This window comes from Simochromis diagramma, unplaced genomic scaffold, assembly GCF_900408965.1.
Source record: "Simochromis diagramma unplaced genomic scaffold, fSimDia1.1 OVJJ01000229.1, whole genome shotgun sequence".
Lineage (NCBI taxonomy): Eukaryota > Metazoa > Chordata > Actinopteri > Cichliformes > Cichlidae > Simochromis > Simochromis diagramma.
Genome location: NW_024386869.1, coordinates 750,851 through 770,482, shown reverse-complemented (window position 1 = coordinate 770,482; position 19,632 = coordinate 750,851). Strand labels below are relative to the sequence as shown.

Sequence of the window (19,632 nt, the reverse complement as noted above, 5' to 3'; positions counted from 1 at the left end):
GACTAAACTGCCTTTGTGCCAGTTTTATCTTTTTAATGAGTTGGAGACTATGTTGGTGTCAACATGAAGCATGAAACAGGACTGAACAGCAAGAGAAGCCAAGACCAATTCTTAATCACCTGCTTTGATACGTGGTAGGCAGTTTCACCTCAGTTTTATTTCTGTCTAATGAGACAAGTGCAAACAGTTTCACATGTCCCCCGGCTGTGATGCTTAGTTGTGAAACTTCACTCGGCTGCATGATTCACCGTACTTTGTTTTAGCGCAACTATTCATGTTCAAACTGAAAGATGGGTTGAAAATCTGTTTTTTTAGGTTATTCTCAGAAATGCCAACACAACTGAGAGAGTTTTGCCATAAATTAGTGTGAACAAGACATAAATGATAGCAAGTAATTAAAACATACAAAACATCCTGATAAATCTTAGAGAATTTAGTCTTCTAAATGCATGACTTAACATGAAACGACTAACCAAACAGGTGAATTTATAAGCACCACATCAGCACACGTGCTAATGAATTTTAACAAACTGTGAGAGGTAATGGAGTGTGACGTGGGAGGGAAATTGCCTTAGCTGTCAGAGCTCGTCAGGCCTGAAGAAGCACAATAATATATTTTATTCAGAGCATACACTTCAGGGAGCATTGATGTAGCAGTAAACAAGACAACAAACATTGATGGACAGGTAAAATGTTCCTTCATATAGAGAGAAGTATCAGTACTACAAGGCGTGTTAAGATGAGAGTGCACAGACAAAGAATCTCTGCAAAGATACTGTTTGTTGTTGTCAATAAATCTAATAAAGACACATAAATGCCTCCTCCTATTTTTGCTGTTGCTTAAAAAGCTGAACTATCATAGATCTCTGTTTTACAGACTTCTACTATTGTCTAAAAATTCCACGCTGTGTGAGTCGATCCTCCTTTAGTAGTACATTGTGTTTGGGAAATGTTAAGATTTAACTTCGAGGGTATAATAATGTGTACTTTATTAATACCCATGGAGAAATTCTCTGCAAAAACAACCAAAATCAATAATCAGCACACAAAGAGTAACCCCTCGAAACTCACCACAATAATCAACAGTAAACACAAAGGCTGCAATCCAAAAACTAAAAAAGAACAAAATCCACAACAGAAACTTTTACCAACCAAAAACACAACAGAGAGCCCAGCAACCAACAACGTAGAAAAAACCCCCACATTATCTCCTAACAAAAACCAATAATTGAATAATATTTAAATTAACAACCAAAACTAACACCAGAATCTACCAAAACAAAAATGAGCACAACACATAATAAACAACCAGCAGAATTCAAAAACGAAAAACCCAACCACAACAGCAGCTATTCACAATCAACAACAGCAAAAGGTCCCAAGGACTGACAATCCACAAAAATAGCAATTATCATCCAACATAAACCAAAAACAAAACCAAACAAAACAGAAAAACCTTACCACCGCTACAGGATGTATTTAAAAAATTTACCAATCAAGAATAGAAACCCAAACATCACTATAACAGCCAATAAAAAAGCCCCACAAGCCAACAAAATAAGCCAAAAAAAAAGTACTAGAAATGACAAACATCGCAATACCAACAATCACACATGGAGAGGCTGAACTCCATCCTGACTTGATTTTAATGTTTGAAGTAAACACAAATTATATAGCAGAAAGAAAAGTAGCTTATTAACTTCTAAAAGATAATGTGATGTGATTAATTTTACGGTTAATATTGCGATGCATCTTTAAAATATCCATTCATATCAGGATGATTCACAACAATTTAATGCCCATAACTCTCTCACATGTTGTCTTTGGAGCAATCATTTGCAAATCTGTTCAGTTGTGTCGAGGCATGTAATAGAAAGGGATGTGATTGTGACAAGTGATGCTAAGTCAAAAGCAGTTTAATCTATTTTAGGACTATACTGGATTTTCCTTGGTCTCAAAAACCTGAGAACCCCTTGGCCTAGTTCAGTAACATCTCGCTATCGTGCAGTTATGAGTGTGGAATTTCCTTACGCCCGTCTAATGCTGACAAAATAAGGTGGTAAATAGTTGATTGCAGTTTTATTATTTATAATAAATGATAAACAACTTTACATGCAGTCACAGCTCATTGTAGAACTGCTGTACATTTAAGCTAAGATCCTTTAAATTCACAACCACTTCACTGTTTTTAAATGAAGCATATGACTATTTTATAAAGCAGCAAGATGAAGACAGAAACAACCGCGTGTTGTATTGTTAAAATCTTTTTAACCGTGACTCGATGACCTACATGCCTTCTGGTTTAAGCTTTTTGAGGCGCTGCAATCAGCTTTGTGAGGTCCCTGGCATCCCCTCTCCATCTGTCACAAAGTACAAAATGAGCTAATGAAGAAAAAGAAAAAAATAATTAGATCAAACGCCATTTGCTTACTCGTGTGTGTGTGCCTAACTCTACGTGTGTTCGTGTGCAGAAGCATCTTTATATAGCCCCGAGACTCGCTTGTTCTGAGAGGAGTAGAGAAAATTGGATGCAAAATAAAATCCACCATTGGCCATCATTAATAAATGCTCACACATACTTACTGTTCATGTCCTGGAAAAACACTATTAACTTATTTTTGCCTTTTGCAAGTTTTGCAAATTAAATCCTCAGTTAAATCTCAGTGTAATGTTTTTCATTACTACTTCCTTGCTCTCCTTCTCCTTCACTCCTTCACAATGCACTGTGGTCACTGCACATCTAGCTAGGCTTACATATAATATCAGTGGCATTATATATGTTGGCTCAGTTTTATTAATTTAGATCCAGTTCACAATAAGGTGTTTTATATTGTAGGATAAATGCCATACAGTACTAGACTGAACATCACAGTAGTCAGATAATCCCTTATGATTAGCACTGGGTAAAAGCTGAAAGGCTACCTCAAAGCTTACCTGGTTCGATGTAACATGGATATATGAGTAGGATATTGGCAGTGATTTGATAAACGCGGGTTGTAGCGGATATTTTATCAATATTATATATGTGCATGCTCTAGTTTGCACATATAAAAGCTGAGGTTGTCCCAAGCCAGCTAAGAGACATTTTCCAAGACCCTGGGGTCTGGCCAGGCTCTCCTTCTGGTAAGAGATGCATAAAACACCTCTCCAAGGAAGGGTCCCGAGGTTGTATCCTAATCGAATGCCCAAACTACCTCCGCTTGCTCCTTTCAGTGTAGAGGAGTAGCAGCTCTACTCTGAGCTAGTCACTGTAGTCACTAGGGATGGGTATCATTTAGGTTTTATCCGATACCAGTACCAAACCGGTACTTTTGAAACGGTGCCGGTGCTTAAACGGTGCTCGAACCGGTGCTTAAAGAATCAAGAACACAAACTTTGTCCAAAAACCTCTCATATTTAGCTGCTTGTTTTTGGTAAAAAGATAACAATGTTAGCCTTTTCTGCAGCTATGGGGCATATATGGTATCACTCTTGGCTGGAAGCAGTGCTTAATCAATGGAAAAAACACAAACTTTGTCCAAAAACCTCTGTTTCCCTCTTTTTCTTTGGTCATTTTAGCCTTTTTGGCCAGGGTGAAGGGAGCATCTGCCATCAAACAAGAAGACAGCTGCATGTAACTACGACGGTGTTTGCAAGTTCACCTTACATGCATTAATGTAATAACGTGGTTAGCCTACTCAACGTAAATTACACACGAACAACATTAAGCTACTCACTCAGAGAAGAACGGCTGCTGCTGCCATCATCATCCGTCATCATTTCTGCTACACTGGCAGGGCTAGGGGCCAGGACTCTACTCTTCGGATTTTTGGGGGATGTTGCTAACTCCGGGTCCGATAACAGGCACCACACCCGCAGTAGATGTGCTTGGTGTGAGGTCTCGCAGCAAGCTATCAAATACGGCGCATTTCTCGGCTTTTAAAAGAACCGCTATGCGTCGCCAGGTGTTTCATCAGATTCGAGATGTTACCTCCTTTGACAGTATCACCTTAAAGCACTTGTTGCAGGCTGCTGAGTTTGCATCTTTTGCTGTGAAGTACAGCCAGGCTTCGCCTTGGGCATTTTTAATCTGTAGCTCTGCTCTAAAAGAACGTACGTACCTGGGCCCGCCTACTATCCTCGGAAACGTAAAATGATTGGCTGGAATCCAAAGTGTATGACATCTCAGGAAAAAAAAAGCACTGAAATAAAGCACCGAAATGTGCGCTGCTTTTTGGTCTGGTTACTACCGTTTATGTCAGAACCGGTGCCATCATGGCACCAGATACCGGTACCCATCCCTAGTAGTTACTACAGAGGCAGCTCATTTCTACTACATGTATCTGAGCTCTTAGCCATAGGTGAGGGGGTACTGCAGATAGACTAGTAACATGACAGCATTTCCTGTACTCTTAGCTCTCTCTCACCACAATAGACCCGTATTGCATGCTACAGATGGTTCACCAGTCTCCCTTGAGCTGATGTAATAACTTTAGAGATAAATTGCTCATATAGCGTAAAATGCATATGGTGAGCTTTTGTTTTCTTTTGTGGCATGCTGAGACTGAGAGCAGTATATTCTGCTCTGATCCAGGCAAATAGTCCAGAGTTTCAGGGATGCATGTACTACAGTGAGCGCATAAAGACGTTACATAAAACTGAGACATGACACAAGCAGATATGACAGTCTGCATAAACAGTCATGCTCAGTTTATCTCTCAGTACCCCATCCGTCTGGCAGGACACAAGCACAGCTTTCATGCCTTTGAAATCTTTTTCTGGCATCTTCACCGTTTGCTTATAACATCTGAAGAAGTTAGATGCTTGTGTTTTCCAGCTGAACACACCTTCACTGATGGAGAAGAGAAGTGATAGATGTCAGGTTCTTTCTTTTTCAGCGCATTATATCATAACGAATAAGAATGTGACCAAATGAAAGTGAGTATGAGAAATGATAATCTGAATGAAAGTGCTGCTGAGAGTCTTTCATGGTGCCAGAGGCTGCTTTTTGTAAAAACGCTCTAAAACTGTGCACCCAAACTGAGCAACCTTGGACTCAGTAGATACAATTTTGAAAATATAGTATAGCATGTTAAAATATAGCATGTTGCTGTCTCCAGCAGGTCAGGGTGAGATTTGAAAGCAAAAAAAGTAATGAAACAGTCACAGTAGTCCTAAACAGCCTTTCCATTTTAGCCTTTTCACTGGGTAACATTTTAAAACCTGAGCTGTTAATTAGAATTGGGCCTGCTCACGAGGAGAGGTTTAAAGGTTACAAACACTGCTGCAGTGTCTTAGAAAAGACCTGCGGCTGAAAATGAAAAGCATTTGAGACCAAGCATTTACTTGGATGATCTGATATCGTCGTGTTGGTGTTGTTCCCACATCATCATGAAAATGTTGTTCCAGGTTCAACATTGCAAGTGACCAATCACATTCTTGTGACGTTATTCTTTTGCGCGCCAAGCCATTCGTGCATTTATGAAATTCCAATGTTGCAAGGACAATATCAATTCTGCTTACCGTTTATTAAAGGGTTAGGGTTAGGGTCAGGGTCCGTTGATCTGCGGACAGAGGTGGTTTCTCGCAACTTAAGTACAGGTTTTTGTTTTACGGCGGTTTTTCCCGAAGTCGCAAAAGTATGACGTCACACATTCTGATTGGTCACTTGCAATGTTGAACCTGGAACAACATTTTCATGATGATGTGGGAACAACACCAACACGACGATATCAGATCGTTCCATTTACTTTCATTTAGTCATGAAAGAAGTATTTTACCGAGAGAGAAAACGGAAGAGGAAAAAATTATGAGGCTGCCAGAGGGCCAACATTTAAAAGGAAGTTGAAACAAAGCACAGAAAAGAGAAGCTGAACTAAAAGTGACTGATGGTAAAATGTACTGACTTTAAATAAAACATAAACTGTTGCACTGCTTTATTATAAAATAGAATTTTAATAAGTAAGGTTACTATTATACAGGACATCGAAATACATTAAAAAATGTTTTTCCATAGTGTATAACAATGGAGAGTAAATATATTATGGGATAGGAAGTACTTTTTCCACCTATCATAGTGATAGACGTAATACGGCTGTATAAATGCGTTACAGCTCACTCAGTTGATGACAGTAAGCGGAGTCTCATGTGGTTTTAGTTCAGCTCCAGAAACAGACGGTTTGTGACACATGGGGCAAGGCCACAAACCTTGTCAAACATGAACAAAAGCAAATGATATAAATTATTAAATCATAGTAATTTAAATGATAAATTATGTATCTCTGCTGTGGCATAACCAACCATTACTTAAATCTATGGTACTTCCCCAGTAAAATCTACAAATTCACTGGTTGGCTATAGTTGGTTATTATCTCTGGGAGCTACTTTGACCATGAGCCAATGGAATCTAAATTCCTGTCATTTTCATGGTCCTCTCTTGTTGACGGGGGCTAGAACTGGAACAAAGAACCAATCTTGGATGTAAAACTACAACTGTTAGAGACACCACTATATAAACCATTAAACTTTTTTTTTTTTTTTTTTTTTTTTTTTTTAGCATTTTACTTATTTTGAAACTGCAGTTCTTATCAAAACATGGACAACCATAATGGCCAGTGCTCTTATAGAATATGGCTTTAGATTAAGAGCAACTTTAGATCAATGCACCGACTTGAATTCTTGAATCCATGAACCTTTACTGAAAGGATCTGAGGCTTTAAGAGGATTGTAGGGTAAAAACCATGGTATTAGAGCAATGGCAGAAAGGGTTCCTAAATTCTGACCTATGATGCTTGCCGGTTTCCTATAATAATGGTTAAATTTGTGGCATCATTTTAAACCTTCTTTGGTATTGGTCAATGTTTTAGTCAGATAACTTATAATCTACTTTTTATCAGTTCTTTTTTTGTTAGATTGTTTTCTAATCTTCACTAATGCTTACTGAACCCCCTGACATTTGGTTCTGTTGAGGATTAATGTTATTCCTCCTCCAAGCTGAAGATCAGGTGGTGTTATGTAATAAACAAATATATGCATATGAATCTGCAGGCAGGGGACAAGTTTGTTGGTACTGAACGCTTGCTGTTTTCTGTTTGTTTCTTGAGGTTAAATGATCAATCACATTTGACCAGTTTGGTTCCATGAAAATAGATGGTCCATGTAGAGGCAAAAGGGGGAAGATATCCTTAAATTCACTGGTTATTAAAATCTTGGTCCAGATATTGGCTGCATCACAAGACACGAAGTCAACAGACAGTCCAGTGGTTTCGCAAAGTGGGAGATTTGTCTTTCAAGAAATTTACACAAAAATTAGCCCACCAAATTTTATTAGCTTGCCAGAGAGGTGGAACCTCTGCAAAGAACAGACTGACTAAAATGTGGATGAGGGTTCAGTCCACTCTTTAAACTGCAAAACAGAACATTACCACTGATGGAAGATGTGGTCTTTAAGTGCTTCTCTGTTACAGTGCACTCAGAAGCATGTTTTCACATCAGGATTTGTCATGATTTATAGTCGCTTAGAGATCTATTCTATGATGTTCAGCTTCATATTTTTCTACTTGGACTCTACATTTCCTTTGCCCAATTCACAGTTCAAAATAGTCCTTATTCACTTATACACTGCAGTGGTGCAGCCCCTAAATTTGTCCTTTGACTGTAACAAGATGCTGTCTGTCTGTCAAGGAATGTATGGAGAAATTAATAGTTATGTCGTCCTGTTGCAATTTAATTAGATTTAAAGGTTTTGCTAGAGGCATATTATTCAAAAAAGAACCAGAGAAGTTTGCTTATACAAATGTAGGGTGCGCTGGAACATTTAATGGGCACATTCCTTTCATATTTGAGCCTCTTTCAGTTTGTCGACATCTGAAAAAGCCCCCTTTGAATTAAAAGACGGGGCTGCTGTGAAAGAAAAATCAAACGCAGAAGGAAACAGAGAGCGAGCGATGTGACCGATGTACTGTGAAATGTGCAGGAAGGTAGAAAGATAGCAGCTAGAAAGTTGTCGGTTCAATTCCCCTGCATGAAAACAGGAGCATTCAGGCAGTGTGTGATAAACAAAGCAAGCACTGCACTTCCTCGCCCACAGGCTCATCTGCTGCCTCTCGTTCATTAATTCTCTCAGGCTCTCTGCTGAGAGTTTTGTCTGGTTGTCTTGATGGGAGCAGGGGCTGTTGTCTCATTATTGGACATCGGATGACTTTGAGCGGACTAACTAGCTTCTGAAGTGTGATTGTTACCCCGACACATCAGAACAGAAAAGTACAAGCTGTGTCTGATTTTGGTGCAGCTACGCCTCCAGCATTAACACAATGAGGAAAACATTTACTGACCCTTGCAGCTAATATGAATGACATTTGAGTTTTCATCTACTATTACTTTAGTTCTTTAGCTGTGATGGAGCAGACAAGTTTTGTGGCTGGCACAAAGAGATGATCTAGTGTGGCTGCCTCATTCATATACTTTAATATGCTTAATCACCAGGCCGCTCTCATTCCAGGGCATTGAAAAAGTAGTTTTGACATCCCAACTCCATCAGTTTGTCCATTTTCTAATCCACTTATGCAATTCAGGGTCACAAGGGTTTGGCACATATCAAAAGATGTCACTGGGTGGCAGGCATTTGACACCCTAAAAGGATGCTAGTCTAAATATATGCTGGTTGTATTTAATTGGCCATACGTGTAAAACCTACCTGAGTATTCCTTCATACTGAAAACTAACCAAGTAATTCTTAGTACCTAAAACTGGGCTGTCTTTAGTACCTGAACCCAACCAAGTAGCTCTTATTGCCTAAAAATAACTATTTATTGAGTAGTTCTTACTGCCTAAACCAAATGAACAAGTTAAAGTAAAAGCGAATGCAAATTAAACAAATCAGTTACTGCAATAAAAAATAAAACAAAGCACAAAACAGGACATAAACTAAGGTCTTATCACCCTTCATCTTTGTAACGTGCCGATTGTAGGTACACAAATAAACAATTTCATTCTATTTTCCAAGGTTATTATGAATATTGATGGTATTCTGTCTTCCTTGTATGACTGCTCCTTTTCATTCAAAATTCTCTTAAAATTATTTGAAGTCTTACTTATTTCATGTAGCTGATTCATGTTTCACTGTGTGTCTGGCTGTCTTTTTTCTTTCCGTCTCCCTTCATTCCTTTCTGTATTTGCCCTGAAGCATCACAGGAAGCAGCAGGCCAAAATTTACAAAACCGAAGGAAAGCATTGGGCAAACATCAGAATCAGCTCAACCCCAAATGGCTTTTTTGTCCTAACATAATCTGGCACAATGCCCTTATCACAAATTTAATCATCAAAAACTGACATGGTTCAGAGATTTGCAGAATAGCCTTGGCCTCCTTCCGGGGACAGTCCCTGTGGGGGCTTCATGTACCAGAAAAAACAGTCACATCTAATTAGATGTCGAATACAGGGTTCGATTGAAACAGCTGCAGCTGTTGTTTATGCTATCTCTAACACCGGTAGAGAATCAGTCAGGAGAGCAGGTGGTCCAGTCGGAACAAGAATAACAGTGCAGAGTCGATTATCTGTTAGTCCTTCAGGTGAGGAATTAAAAAACATACAGACTTTTGCAGAATTTAGCCTTTAGTCAGATGGAAGCATTCAGTCAGGATTTGATTGTTTGGATTACAACAGGATTTATTGAATTCAAAGAAACCTTATTTCTGGAGGGGATCGCAAACCTTTTGGAGTCTGATTTACTCTAGTGTAATGCACATCGGCAGCAGTACTGCAGTGTCAAACACAAGCACCAACCCATGGCTGTAACATAAAAGCCAATGTGGATGTGCTGAAAGCTGCACTTTCTCAAATGTTAACTTGAGACAGGCTGAAAAAATGAGTTAATCCCCATAGGCTCCCATTTTTAAATGTCCAGCTTTATTGCAGAAATAAGCAAATTTACAGCTAGGTACAAAAAGTAATTACTGTAGCTAATTTCCTCCTTCATAAAAACTCTCTATATCTTTTCTGGATACTGGAGTTATGGGGAAATCTGATTTGATTGAGCAATATCCTGATGCAGGTGTCTGTATCTGCTAGCTGTCTATTAGGCTTCACCTTTGGGTGGCTGTAGCTCAGGTTGTAGAGCAGGTCAACTACAAATCGGAAGGTTGGTGGTTCTGCTGGAGTCTGCATGCCAAATATCCTTGGGCAAGATACTATCTCCAAGTTGCTCTCTAGTGTATCCATTGGAGTATGAATGTGTGTGGATGTTAGATGGAGTACTTACATAGGAGTGTAGAAAATAGTGCTTGTGTTAATGGGTGAATGAGGCAAGTTGTGAAAAGTGCCTTGAGTGCTCAGAGTAGAAAAGCGCTATATAAGAACCAATCCATTTACAATTTACCTAAACTGGACCTGTGGACCATATTTGTGTTGTTTTCTCTATGTGTCTTTCCATTGCACACATATAGTTTTTGGATGTAATTTGCCAGCATCACCATCTGGTCAAAGTGTGGTAAGTAATATGTAGACGTGTAGTCAAGACCGCCTAAACCAAGACCAAGACAATACCAAGACCAGAGGGTATCGAGACCAAGACAAAGTCGAGACGAGACCGAGACAAAAGTCTTTAAACTGCAGCCAGATGCTGCTTCATTTACAGGTGTCAGGCATATTTATATGTTTTGCTTTTGCACAGCCCTCCTCACCGCTGTCTACTGTCTACCTCACTCACTAAGAGGACAGAAGCACGCTCCACTCTAGCTGAGCCACTGTGTGAGAGCTGAGCAGCGAAAGGAAATTAAGTGAGAAGGGGTTATTTTACACATGGATTAGTAAAGTAATCTTTCAGTTTTTTGCTTTTTTCAAATTCTTTGCATGGTTTCATTTGTATTGCCATTAAAATTGAGGCATGTGCGGAACATCAGTGTCTGATAGACATGTATCTACAGATGTTGACTGCCCCTCGGCACCAGCTGCTGCCCCCGCTGATGCTCACACATAGAGAACTGAATCTGATTGTACTGATCATGTGTACAATCTGTCCGTCTGCAGCTCTCTGGGCAGATGGCGTCTCTCCATGTCTGATGTTTCAGGGACAGCGGCTCAGATGCTCACAAGTCGCTTTGTCTCTGCGTGTATCCTCACATGACTCAACGAATCCTGAGAAGCTCAGTGCTCCCACAGCCTTATCTGCTCTCATTGATGACATGTAAAAATTCAATTATAAAGGAACATCGAGGATAAAGGAGGAAAAAGACGATTATATTACAAAGTGGTTATATAACAACAGTAGGCAAGAAAAACACAAGATCGGACAGGAATTAGCAGCAGAGTTTTTACTGCGGCTGCCATTTTTCCTTTAATTAGTCTGAAAAAACTTGAACGTTGTTTAATAGATATGACCTGCTTTTGGTGTCATCAGTGCAGAAAAAATGTGGTAGATTCGAACTGTAAAGAGAGACCCAGAGGGAGAATTAAGAGGCAAAGATACATCAGGTAAAACACATGAAAATGTTTTTAAAAATAACCTTTAGCATCAAATTAAAACACACAGGCATCATACATATATCATACTTCTACAGTTTAATTAGCTGCAGAATAAATATTCACAAACCTGTTTAGAAACCAAAGGAAATAATCAAACCAGTTTTTGGAGACTTTATTGTTGACAAAATCGTGAGAGATGTCAGGGTATGTTTGGAGCATAGGACCTCTACACATGGGGTTTGGACAAGCAGAGTAAATATAGGGACCGATTTTCCATATTTGCAGGTGAATTTACCAGGAGAAACTCTTTTCAAAGATTTTCATTTTGACATTTGAATCCACACACCAGCACTGATATGGAGTCACAGGCAGGGAGCAGGTGTCAGAAAATTGCTGAGCTGAAAAGAGACTACAGCTACAGCACAATGTGATTTTTTTTTCAGTCAAAACTCAAGGTGATGGAGGTGTAAAGTAAACTACACAATCAAAGTTCCTTACTTTTTTCTTTTTCTTTCTTTCTTTCTTTCTTGACACTTTGGACCCAGTTATGTATGACCTGCTAGTCATTTTTAAGCTTGTGGAGCCATTTGTCTGAGTTGGTTGTAGTCTGAAGTCAATATTTTGGCTAAATGTTACATCAAGAGGGCTTTATGTGTAACAAACTGGATGTTATGAGAGTCATACATTTACAATTAAAACAAAGCATCATAAGCAACAGTTGGGCTCACATCAACTGTAACACTGAAAAATTGTGGCATCTTTAATGGAATGAGCCGATTGTGTTTGAGTGAAAAAAGAAAAAGAAAAGAAAGCTGATCTCAGTGTTACAAAAGTATTGTGTAAAGTCAGGATCACAAATAAAACCACTGCATTAAACAACAACCCTTCAATTTTTTTTCTGTATTTGGGATAATGACTACATTTTGAGAACTTGGACAAGAACAGGACAGATGAAACACTTGGAAAAAGCTGAAGCCATAAACCAACGTGAAAGCCAACATATCCCAGGTGTTCATGTGGGGTTTATGATGATGTTGTTGTTGTTGTTGTTGTTGTTGTTGTTGTTGTTGTTGTTGTTTTGTAAAACAGTAAATTTAAAAAATCTTTTGAAAACAATAATAATTAATATGCATTTTTTGTCTTAATACTTCAGTTTGTCTAAATCTAGAGACAGTTTCAACTTTCCAAACATTGTCACTCGTGTGTAATAAGACTTGAATCAACACAAAAAGGAATAAAGGGCCATTTTATTAAAAAATAGTATTTTATGTCTTCACTGCACCTCTTAGACTTTGTAAAGCCATGGGCAGACTTTGACCCTTTGACATGCCAATTCAGTCTAGACTCTTCAGTTAATATTCCCATAGCAGTAAAATAACTTAAATTCTATCCCGCAATTAAACATTCTTTAAAAGAAGATTTTATTAATTGAAGTATTTTCATTGGTATTCATAGGGTTTTCTAGTAAATTGCTAATGAGAAGAAAGCAGGCATGAAATGCAAAACCTTGGCCTGAACCTTTTTCGAAGTGTGGTAGGTCAAAGACTGCACACTTTCGGAGTGGGAGTCGCAATTCGATTCGATTCCCGCCTGGGGCATCTGTATCCAGTAAGGGTCCTAAAGGCTAGATCCCCCATGCTAAGCAAGCCTACCGCAGACATGAGCGAGAGAGATAAATATGAAGCCTTGATCAACAAGGTCCGGGTCAGGTGTTGAGGAACCAGGTCAACCCGATGAGAAATGGATTACTGGAACAAGAAGGCATCGGTGGGCAAGAGACGAAAACAGGGCGTTGTTGGAATACTACTACGCAAATAACGGAAGGTGTTACATGAATAGGATGAGGGACCTATGGAATCTTCAAGAGCCAACATCCACATTGATGGCGAAACAATTATTAGCTCAGTGTTCAAACATTCAGAAGAAGGGACTGCTCACAGCTAGAGATTGACAAGGTACAACACACATGCTATGGCAAGGGCGAGTCAGGACAACAACTCATAGAAGAAAACACCTGTAGTGATCGATGTAGCGGTTCCAAATGACAGCAACATCAGGAAGAAGGAACATGAGAAGCTGGAGAAATACCGAGGGCTCAGAGAAGAGCTTGAGAAGATGTAGAGGTTGATGGTAACAGTGGTCCCAGTGGTAGTCAGAGCACTAGGTGCGGTGACTCCCAAGCTAGGTGAGTGGCTCCAGCAGATCCCGGGAACAACATTGGAGATCTCTGTCCAGAAGAGTGCAGTCCTAGGAACAGCTAAGATACTGCGCAGGACCCTCAAGCTCCCAGGCCTCTGGTAGAGGACCCGAGCTTGAAGGATAGACCATCCGCAGGGGCGAGAGGGGAATTTTCTTTTATATATCATCATGGGTGCATGCTCTAGCTCATGTATTTTTTCCCTTTTCTTTTCATCTATCCTTTGCCCTCTTGTTGCAGGGGAAGTGTGTCTTTTTTAAACAACACAAAAAAACTCAAAAAAACAGCTGAGACAGTTAAGGCTGGATGCCCGGTTAATTATCTATGATGGTGGAGAAGATACAAAGGGAGAGAGTTTAGTGGGTGGTGTAGAATTTCTGCAGCAATTTCAGAGAAAATTAACCTCAGAAATAGAACGAGTTTAATGTGTTTGTGATGAGAAGCAGACAAACGAGGAAAGCAATGTTCTTCTTCATATACATAAAAACACAAAAATAAAATGGGAAAGATAGTAAGGGAAGTAATCATACTATATTTGTGCCTTTATGAGTTAAATGGTAACACTGCATTAAATTTTTAGGGTGAGTAATCGGTGAACAGAAACATTTTTGCCTGTATAGCAATGTCCTGCGATAGCGATAATGAAAAAAAGACTCCATATGCCCAACAGACAATGCCCAATGAAATTCCACAACTTAAGACACTGAATGCTGCTGGATCTGAAAATAGCATTTGGTGCCTTAAGTTGGGGAAAAAGCTAAACTATCCAACTTTATCAAGAGTAAGTCCAAGGCAGGCAAAATGCACGCACTTAACTTTTGCCTACAGTGCCTCCTGGCACACAGACAGCAACATAAGTTGCATTTGTATAACTTAGTTTAGTGGAAGTTTTCTGTTATGTATTCATGAGAACTTTTACAGCCAAACATGTTTCTTCTTGTCTATCTCCAGCCGACCTGTTGGTCAACACTCTGTGCCTCCCCTTCACCCTCGTCTACACCCTGCAGGGTGAGTGGAAATTCGGTAGCACCCTTTGCTTCCTGCTGCCCTACGCCCAGGGGCTCACCGTGCATGTCTCCACTGTGACGCTCAACGTCATCGCACTGGACCGCCACAGGTGGGTGACACTTAAAGAAAATGTAATCTGTATTCACGATCTTCCTGGTGAGCTACCTGTTTCAGCTGCTTCATAACCAGAGACGGGCACATTGGATTCTAATTGTGTTTATATCACTATTATCTGTGGTTTGGGTATCTGTGGACAATTGATGACAGTGCATAATGTTGGAAACAGGCAAGTCCATCAAACAAAAAGAAGAAGTCAAAGAGAGGATTTTTTTTTCTACTTTGTATGGTCTGACATGACAGTAAACAGATTTTCAATCTATACTTATATGCTTTGTTTGACTTTATGGATACCTACTGTACTGTAGGTATCCATAAAGTCCATAGGTATTCATAGTACTGGTACTGGTTAGTCAGTAGATCCACCTCCACACAAGTAGGTTTGATGGCTCATTTAAGCCATTTCTTTTTTTTTTTCATGTGTTAGAATGGCACTGTGTTCCTGTTTTCCCCATTGTCCAGATTACTTCCTTATCTTGGAGATCCAGTTTTCTTCAGCTGCTTCGCATGTTCAGATGAACTCCAACTCCACCGTCCTGGACTGCAGCTGCGAAGGCGGTCTTTGTTCTCTTGCAGAGTTCATCTTCTGTGAACTGGAGGGCCACTCCAACGAGACCCTGAACAATAAGAACTGGTTCATGTAATCCTACGCAGAACTCACCAAGGCTGCAGCACAGAACAAAGAGTTGGAGTTCATCCACAGCTCAGCAAAAGCAGCTCTTCTGTTGCTTAGTTATGTTTGTCAAAAGGTTCTTTTCAATACTTGCAGAGGAGAAATTTGGAAACTTTTGCAAACAAATGTTTTCAAGCACAAAAATAATTTAAATCCTTATAAAATACTGCAAACAGAAATAAAACCTGTCAAACTTAACAAAGAAGATCAATGTACTTTATGACTAAGTAATAACATTCTTTGCACTTTGCACTTTGGGTTTACTGCCAATTAGAAAATCTTGGGCTGTTGTTTTTAATCACTCTGAACTACATTTCAAATGGTTGAAACAGAGTGCAGTATCATCCCAGTGAATGAAAAGTTATATAACATCCACAGCGAGATACACCTCATTTGGAGGTAACGTTCAGAAGGGAATAAGGTGGAAATGAGATAACCCCACCAATACTCTATATATACAGATGTATGTAGCTGGAGATTATTATTGCACGCTGACTGTCCCTTATTCTCAGGGAAAGGATATAGCTAGATTACCATGCTCTGATGGCCATCGTAATCAATTAACTTCACATTTTCACATCTATCCTGGTTTCTACATGACGTTTCTCAGATCTTTTGTGAAAATGCAATCAGTTTGTGCTCCCCTGCAGATTTTCACCTTCTCGCTGTGAGCTGACGTCATATTAATGACAAATCTAAAATCCATTTCCACCTTAATACACCTGGCCCTGAGAAAAGAGGATTACAGTGAAGATTCTCTGACTCTGTCATGCCGCCACTGCACTGCTAACGGCACAATTAGACTTTAGCTGCCTGCTGTTTTGGCAGTTGGAGTGTAGGTGTTAAGTGCAGTGATGCAGTGACTTTAGAATGAACAACAGATTATTCATTTTAACCTCTATGAGCCTGCAGACTGGCTTTTAACTCTTTAAAACCTGAACCATGAAATCATTGGCTGTAAATGGTTAAGCACTGAAATGTTGCTTGCATGCACTGGTGGATAAACCATTACAGACATCTAAAAACTATAATATAGATTTATTTATTTTTGGTAATGGCCAACACTTGTTAATTAAGAGCAACTGTGGCACCAATCTTGCTATACGTGGTGGTGTATATGTATACACATGTTAGGATGTTCCTGTGGCTGTCATCAGTATCTACAGGCAACAGGCCATTATGCTTATTTTCTCTCCACCACCTGTCCAAAGATTGCAAACAGACGAACGAATCTCTCCTCTGCATGTAAAGCAGATTTTCATTTGCTTATTTGTTTTTTGGGCAGATGGTTCCTGACAAACAAATTTACAAAAGATCACTTTTCAAGATCCAAGCATCTGTGCTCTTTGTTTTTTTTCTTCTTTTGTTTGTCTTTTTGAGAAAACATCAAGAGAGTCAAATCAACCTCATTTAGTCGGTCTACAGACTTGGTTGATGCACTTTAGTGTCTACTCTTCTGATTTGAATATGATATTGCTTTAAAACTTTGCTCTACTGCTACAGCCCTATGGTCCTGTTAGCAAAGATTCAAGCTGCAAGAGTAGCTTTCCATGATTTATCAAACACTTGGCCTGGCAGCTCTTAGCAGCTCCTCAGTTCATCTTCTGTACGAAACAAGACTAGTTTGCTTAAAGCCAGGTTACCTGTGATTGGCTGCCCCCTTGTGCGCTTAAGATGACCATATAAGGGAGTACTTGTACATACTCTGACCTCATTATTTCAAACTTTGACTATGAGCCTCCACCCCAGTAACAATATATATACATATGCCAGGAAATAGCTACCTTAACCCTTTAAAACCGGTCGGAGCGGGTACGCTCAGTTTTGTGTAACTATTTTTAAATCCCTGTAGATCCAGAACCAGGTAAGATAGCACAATAATTCTTTTGCATATGAAACCGGAGGAGTTGTACTTACATTTTATGCCATCAGCTTGTCCTAAGTCACAGTTTCCTTCCACATATAGCTTTGCAAAAACAGCATAAAAAGCATTTGCAGCAACAAAAACATAATATTCCAGAAACACGCTTTGCCGATCCGATCAGCTGTTCGTAACACTTCCTACGTTGGAATAGACGTCAGCGCGAACTATAGCGTGTCCACCATTACCTGGCCAAAGCCGGAAGTGACGTCATTTTTGTGGAAAATGTAGTTGTTGCTTTTTTGTTTTTTTACCTTCGGGACCTTATAAGCCTGCACTGGTGTTGCTTGACTTCATGCTTGTCTGAATAGTTTCTAGGATGCTTAGAACTCAAATTGCTCTGCTGGAAATAGTTTATTTTGATGCAAATGCTGGGTTTTTGTTGTTTTTTTTTTCAAATTTGCATTATAATATTTATTTTCGTTTTTCCAGCAGTATATAAAAATTGGTGTATCTCAAAAACAAAACTATGAAAACACTCAAAATAAATTTCCTGTTGTTAGAAACTATTTTGTGCAACTTTTTTGTATTTACAGTTTTGAGGGACAAACCTCTTTAATTTCTTTACCTACAAATATATGTAAAAAAAAAACAAAACAAAAACGATTTTTAATTTTTTGTAGTTTATTGCAGTTTGTTGCAATTAATGTAGTTATTATAGACTTAACGCATACATATTATTAAAGTTTGGGCTATAATGGTTGTATTCATGTATACTTGGGAGCAACTTGAAATGCTCCCAAAAATGTCACTACAGCATGTAAAAATATAAAGATAACTCTGGCGGACTTGGTTCTATGGTAGGTCTTAAAGGGTTAAAGAAAACGTTTCCTCTACATGGTGAATGATGACCAACTAGACCAACTTTATTTAAAGGCTGTATGAATAAGGGTGTTAAATTTGCTGAAAGTACAAATGTGTCTGGCGTCCTTCTTTAGTTAAAACTAACTCACCATGTAAATTAATGTAGTATTGTTCAAAGAGAAATTTCTGAGTTCATGCTCTGTGCTTCAGCAGTATTTAATTAAACTTAATTAAATGTGATGTGCCCACAGAGTTCTTTCTTCTACCCACGCTACATTAAAGCTGTAACTTTAATGTAACTTTCATTATGTTTCATGCTGGATGTGCCAAAGCACAAAGCCCAAACAAAACCTCAGTGTCAGGATGCCTCAGCTGAATAATTCATCCGTAATGATTTCATGTTACACCCTGTTTTTGTTTTCTCTATCAGCAGGGATTGTAAAAGCTAAAATAAGTTTTACCAGAAGTTTTTTATAATTTAATCTGGGCAGCAATAAACAGATGGCTGCCAAAATCACCACAGAGACCCACTAGACTTGTGCTGAGTATGTGAAACCACTGTACTCACTGGAGGCTTGATCAAGAAACTTGAGTCAGAGTAATGAGTTTCATTCTTTTATCCTTAAGTTTTTTCTTAAGTGTTAAGAGTTTCTTATTGACTTCCATATTCAGTAGATTAGAAAAGAGCCTCAGTTGTAACCAGCAAAACAAACACATTTGGAAATATGAGTTTTTTGCAATGCGGCTTACATTAATTGGTGAGTGGCCTTCACTGCTGGCTTGTTGGGTGTTTTTTATGTTCATGAGTGTTGCTGATTTGACCACAAACAGAAAGATTTGCAGCATTGATTCTGCAGAGGGGACTGTAAAGAAGGACTTGATCTTGGCCTACAAAAAAACTGCACAAACAGTGCACCCAGTTTAGGGTTGGTGTTGCATGTTTTAGCTACTTGCTAGATGAGCCTGCTGAGAATTTTTCTTTGTCATCTTTGTTTACGCAGATTGTACATTACAGTCAGCATGACTTCCAAACTCACATATATGCTCACTTTTGTGGGGTTTCATTTTAAGTTTCCTCTAATATCAGCGGTCCCCAACCTCTGTTGTGCCACAGACCGGTTTATGTCCGACAATATTTTCACGGACCGGTCTTTAAGGTGTCGCGGATAAATACAACAAAATAGAACCGGTACCAAAGAATATATATATCTTTTTAACACACGGGAAAAGACCAAGGGAAACCGAGTTAACGATAAAAACGATCAAAAACATAACGATAAAAACCCTGAAAACTATAAATTTTACACCCGAGCCTCAACTCTCGTGGCCCGGTACCAAACGACTCAAGGACCCTGTACCGGTCCATGTCCCGGGGGTTGGGGACCGCTACTCTAAGGTAGGGTCAACCACGCAAAAAGTGTTTATTGCTATATGATGACGTCGTTCTATCTGAGCAGTGTCGCTGCATAATTT

General features: G+C 39.2%; 1 protein-coding gene and 1 long non-coding RNA gene across 3 annotated transcripts in view; one reads left to right on the top strand and one right to left on the bottom strand.

The window, feature by feature from the left end:
• The window catches only part of LOC120733340, a 29,006-nt gene extending 12,959 nt beyond the window's left edge, over positions 1-16,047 (bottom strand). Inside the window, exons 1-4 of the long non-coding RNA XR_005695793.1 lie at positions 16,036-16,047; positions 9,566-9,572; positions 4,390-4,397; positions 811-821 (exon numbers count right to left, since the gene is read on the bottom strand). This is a non-coding gene — a long non-coding RNA (uncharacterized LOC120733340). The remainder of the gene's footprint in view (positions 1-810; positions 822-4,389; positions 4,398-9,565; positions 9,573-16,035) is intronic.
• Positions 1-19,632, top strand: part of npy2rl (neuropeptide Y receptor Y2, like) — an 87,315-nt gene that overhangs the window by 58,169 nt on the left and 9,514 nt on the right. For both annotated transcript variants that reach the window (XM_040031424.1, XM_040031425.1), the window contains exon 4: positions 14,588-14,753. In XM_040031424.1, the coding sequence (XP_039887358.1) occupies positions 14,588-14,753 (166 nt within the window). The remainder of the gene's footprint in view (positions 1-14,587; positions 14,754-19,632) is intronic.